At 31.7% G+C, this 4,362-nt stretch overlaps 1 protein-coding gene across 1 annotated transcript; it reads left to right on the top strand.

Moving 5' to 3' along the window:
* The first annotated feature begins 2,090 nt into the window (after positions 1-2,090).
* On the top strand, positions 2,091-3,006 carry LOC131651528 (uncharacterized). Its single transcript, XM_058921187.1, has 2 exons — positions 2,091-2,571; positions 2,660-3,006. Exons 1-2 carry the CDS (start codon positions 2,091-2,093, stop codon positions 3,004-3,006), a joined length of 828 nt encoding a protein of 275 aa, XP_058777170.1.
* Positions 3,007-4,362: the final 1,356 nt, after the last annotated feature.

The raw sequence follows: 4,362 nt of genomic DNA on the forward strand, positions 1-4,362 counted from the left end.
TGATTTAAGACTTTTAGAAATTTATCGTGTAGTCGCTATGATTCTATCAAGCTTCTGATAAATTTCAATTAACTTTAAATCCGAGATCATCATTCACTCACCATCGATCTTCACTAACATCGTGGATATACTTGACTAGCTTCAAGATGATTCGCGTGCTAACATACTAACAATTGACTTTAATTTCCGCATTTTATTATATTGTTCTTTATATTTCTTGCTTTATGCTTTATTTTATTACTTATTATTTATGTTTCTGTTATTTTTTCTTTGTCCATTTGGACATATTATTTATATTTCTGCTATTTTTTCTTTGTCCATTTGGACATATTATTTATATTTCTGCTATTTTTTCTTTGTCCATTTGGACGTATTATTTATATTTCTGCTATTTTTCTTTGTCCATTTGGACATATTATTTATGTTTCCGCTATTTTTCTTTGTCCACTTGGACATATTATTTATGTTTCCGCTATTTTTCTTTGTCCACTTGGACATATTATTTATGTTTCCGCTATTTTCTCTTTGTCCATTTGGACGTTTATATTCCGCTATTTTCTCTTTGTCCATTTGGACGCTATGTTTATGTTTCCGCTATTTTCTTTTTGTCCACTTGGACCATACTTTACTTTAATGCTAAAACACTAATAAACAACAAAAAACTAAAAAAACGCTTAAGGTTCTCTCTTGGACTACTGGTTACTATCCCTAGCATTTTGGAGATTCGGACTTATGGACTTAGTGCCTCTGGACCCTTATTCTGTTATTACTCTGTGGTTGTTCTGTCTGGCATTGGATTGTTGTCTGTTTGCGTATACAGGTATTTCCTTGAAAGTCCTTGATGGTTAATTCCAAGGCATTGAGATAAGGATTTTACCCAAAAACAGCCGTTACTCTGCCCGATTTTCATCAAAATTTTAATGTGCTTAATGCAAAGTGGTGCTAAAGATAATAAGTTCATCTGGATCCCCAAGTGGTAATGCGTCGGTCAACTGTTGGTTTCTTATTTTGGTCAGATCATTCTCTCCTTAAACTTTTATTTTATGCACTAGGTTAGCCTCTTCATCTCCTCCACTTCTTATATTTTCAAAATCTTCTTCCTTTTTTTTTCCAAAATCTTCTTATGTTTGTAAAACCTTTTTTTAAAACCTTTCTTAAAAATTTCTTTTGCCCTTAGTGGCTTTTCTGCAAAAGTTTAGACACGATTAATTATTGTAGTGAGTTGCGATACCCCACGATTTTGAAATTGATTGATATAATGAGATCTTTTCTGCGTGAGAGAGCTAGTGGCATACTCGTTGATTTTATCCGAGTTGGAGCCCTTCTTTCATTAGCGATGCAAAGAACTCATTTGTTCTCATGCTCAAGATCAATGGCCGAGTATTTCTCTCCGACGATGATAAAGTGTTTATTCGTTTTTTTTAAACCGTTTTTCCTTTTAAGCGGAACTACATTAGCTCTGACTTCTCCATTGCACCAAGGAGGTATGTAGGCACAAGGCTTAATGTCTTGCCGAGCTTATTTTAAAAATCAAACAAGAGCAAAAGTGATCTAAGCAAAACTAAGAGCCCATGGATAACCATGGATACAAAGGGTGCTTAAAACCTTCCCTTTGTATAACCAACCCCCCGAACCCAAAATCTGTCAAAAGGTCTTTCCTGTTCTTTTATGCCTTTCCTAAATGTTGGATAAAATAAAAGTCGGTGGCGACTCTTGCAAAAAATAAAAAAAAATAATCAAAAAAAAAAAAAAGCAAGGAGTCAGTTCGCCTCAAAAAAACCGAGTTTACAGTATGGCGGTACCGACAAAACTTATATGTGAAGAACTTTGGCTTCTTACATTAGATCACAAAAACAAATATGTTTGACTGTTGCTTCATCATGTATTTCATCACTTTTACTTTTTGGTGGCCGAACGACACATTCAAAATTCAAGATTCCAATTCCTACACTTGAATCTTCCACCTGCGATATATGCAAAGGAAGTGACTGCAGTGTTCTATTAAAATTATCAAAACCGATAATTTGGGATGAGGCTTCAATGGCTCACAAATGTTTTTTGAAGCATTGGATAAAACCCTCAGAGACATCATGGCAGGATCCAAATCATCTGGCAAAATATTTGGAGGTAAGGTTAGTGTTTTTAGGGGTGATTTCAGGCAGATTCTACCAGTTATACCAAGAGGAATCCGTTCAGATATAATTCATGCAACAATTAATTCATCATACATATGGGATCATTGTGTCATTTTGAAACTTACAAAGAACACGAGACTTCAACAGTATGGGATTAACACAAGTCCTTCTGAGTTGGAACAATTTTCGAACTGGATATTGAAACTCGGGGATGGAAAGTTAGCGAAAGCCGATGATGGTTATGCAGAGATTGATTTTCCTCCAGAACTGTTGATCACAGATTTTGATGATCCACTTCAAGCAATATTTCAAAACACATATCCAAATTTTGCTGTTAATTACCATAATGAAACATTCTTACAATCAAGGGCAATATTGGCTGGAACCATTGAGACTGTTGATCTAATAAAACAATATGTATTAGAATTTTTACTAGGTAATTTCCATTCAGTAAGTTTAAATTTTGTTTCCTATTTGACATTATTTAGCATGTGACTTATAAATAAACTTTCAACAAATTTCAGGCGAACAAAAGGAATATTTATGTCTTGATTCAGTTGATACATTGGATGATGAAGGCAACAAATCTTTTGATGTTTTAACTCCTGAATTTTTGAATACACTCAGAACTTATGGTCTTCCCAATCAAAAGATTAAATTAAAGATTGGTACTCCAATAATGCTTCTTAGAAATATTGATCAAGCAGAAGGTTTGTGCAATGGGACACAACTCATGCTTACAAGATTGGCAGATCACGTTATCGAAGCAAAAATTATTTTAGGCAAAAACATCGGAGGTGTCGTATATATTACAAGAATGAATATTAATCCTACTCAGTCCCTATGTCCCTTCAAGATGACTAGAAGGTAATTTCCTATAACTGTATGTTATGCCATGACGATTAACAAGTCTCAAGGTCAGTCATTGGATTATGTCGGTATATATTTTCCCAGGAGCGTCTTCAGCCACTGTCAACTTCATGTTGCAGTTTCAAGGGTAAAAAACAAAAAAAAGGTTTTAAGATATTAATTCTTGACAAAGATGATAAAACGTTGGCGACTACAACAAATGTTGTTTTCAAAGAGGTTTTTGAAAACTTATAGAATGTGAATTTTATTCATTTAAATGTTTCATGCATTTTTAAAATGTACATCGTTTATACACATTTGATTAGAATTTGAAGTTGTTCTTTTTACTTTTTTATTTTTAGTGAGACACATGTTTATTTCTTAAATTTGGTCGGAGATTATGAAGATCATCAACATCATTTTTTTCTTAATTTCAATGAGATACATATTTACTGCTTAAGTTTTATGCATTTTTTATCCTACAATTTTAATTTTATGTGTGTATTTATATCCTTCATTCCAAGATTTGTTTCTTTATATTATTGACAATATTTGTGACATTTTAAAGAAACTGATATGAGACAAACATATTTAATTGTCAAATATAATTTAACATAGAACATCACAGACTATAGGCATCTTACAGTTTCACTTTAGAGTCATTGTTTCTTTACCATCATTTTGGTGTTTCCATTTCATTAATGGTTCATTTTATAGAAACTTATATGAGTCAAACATATTTGATTTCCAATTATAATTTAACATAGAACATCGCAGGCTATAAGCATCATACAGTTTCATTTTAGAGTTATTGTTTCTTTACCATCATTTTGGTGTTTCCATTTCATTAACTTATAGTTCAATCATATATAATAAATGTTAGCATGTCATAATAATTTCAATCTTATGTTGTTTAATTTGAAAAAAAATAGCTCATTATACAATCATGTCATTTGAAGACTATATCATATATGTATTTTGTACGACATTATCAAAAAAATATATAAAAATAAAATTTGCCGATAAAAGATTCAACATAATCATACATTCAACAAATTAGAGGTTTCAAAAGCACACATCATTAGACTATGAGAAATTATAAATTGCTTAACCATAGGACAACATAATAACAACTAATACAAGATCAACTTACATAAAATAACTTGAACATTTCATACATTCATTTCATAAGAACAACACACAAACACCTCCCTACAACCATATGCTTCTTTCAATTATTAATATCAGCTATCTGTTAACACATTCATCAACGACTAAGCAAATGAACATATGACTGTTTGAAACCACGCCTCACATTGAACACCAATTTTTAAATATATATTTTCCTCTATTTTATTTTTTCCACTTTCTTATATTT

This window comes from Vicia villosa, linkage group LG2 (genome assembly GCF_029867415.1).
Source record: "Vicia villosa cultivar HV-30 ecotype Madison, WI linkage group LG2, Vvil1.0, whole genome shotgun sequence".
Classification (NCBI taxonomy): domain Eukaryota; kingdom Viridiplantae; phylum Streptophyta; class Magnoliopsida; order Fabales; family Fabaceae; genus Vicia; species Vicia villosa.

What these genes read in the sequence shown, in the direction of transcription:
- LOC131651528 (XM_058921187.1), top strand. Translation starts at nt 2,091, where the DNA reads ATGGCAGGATCCAAATCATCTGGCAAAATATTTGGAGGTAAGGTTAGT. An exon ending in TGTATTAGAATTTTTACTAG is followed by an intron (nt 2,572 to 2,659) that starts GTAATTTCCATT and finishes AACAAATTTCAG; the next exon opens with GCGAACAAAAGGAATATTTA.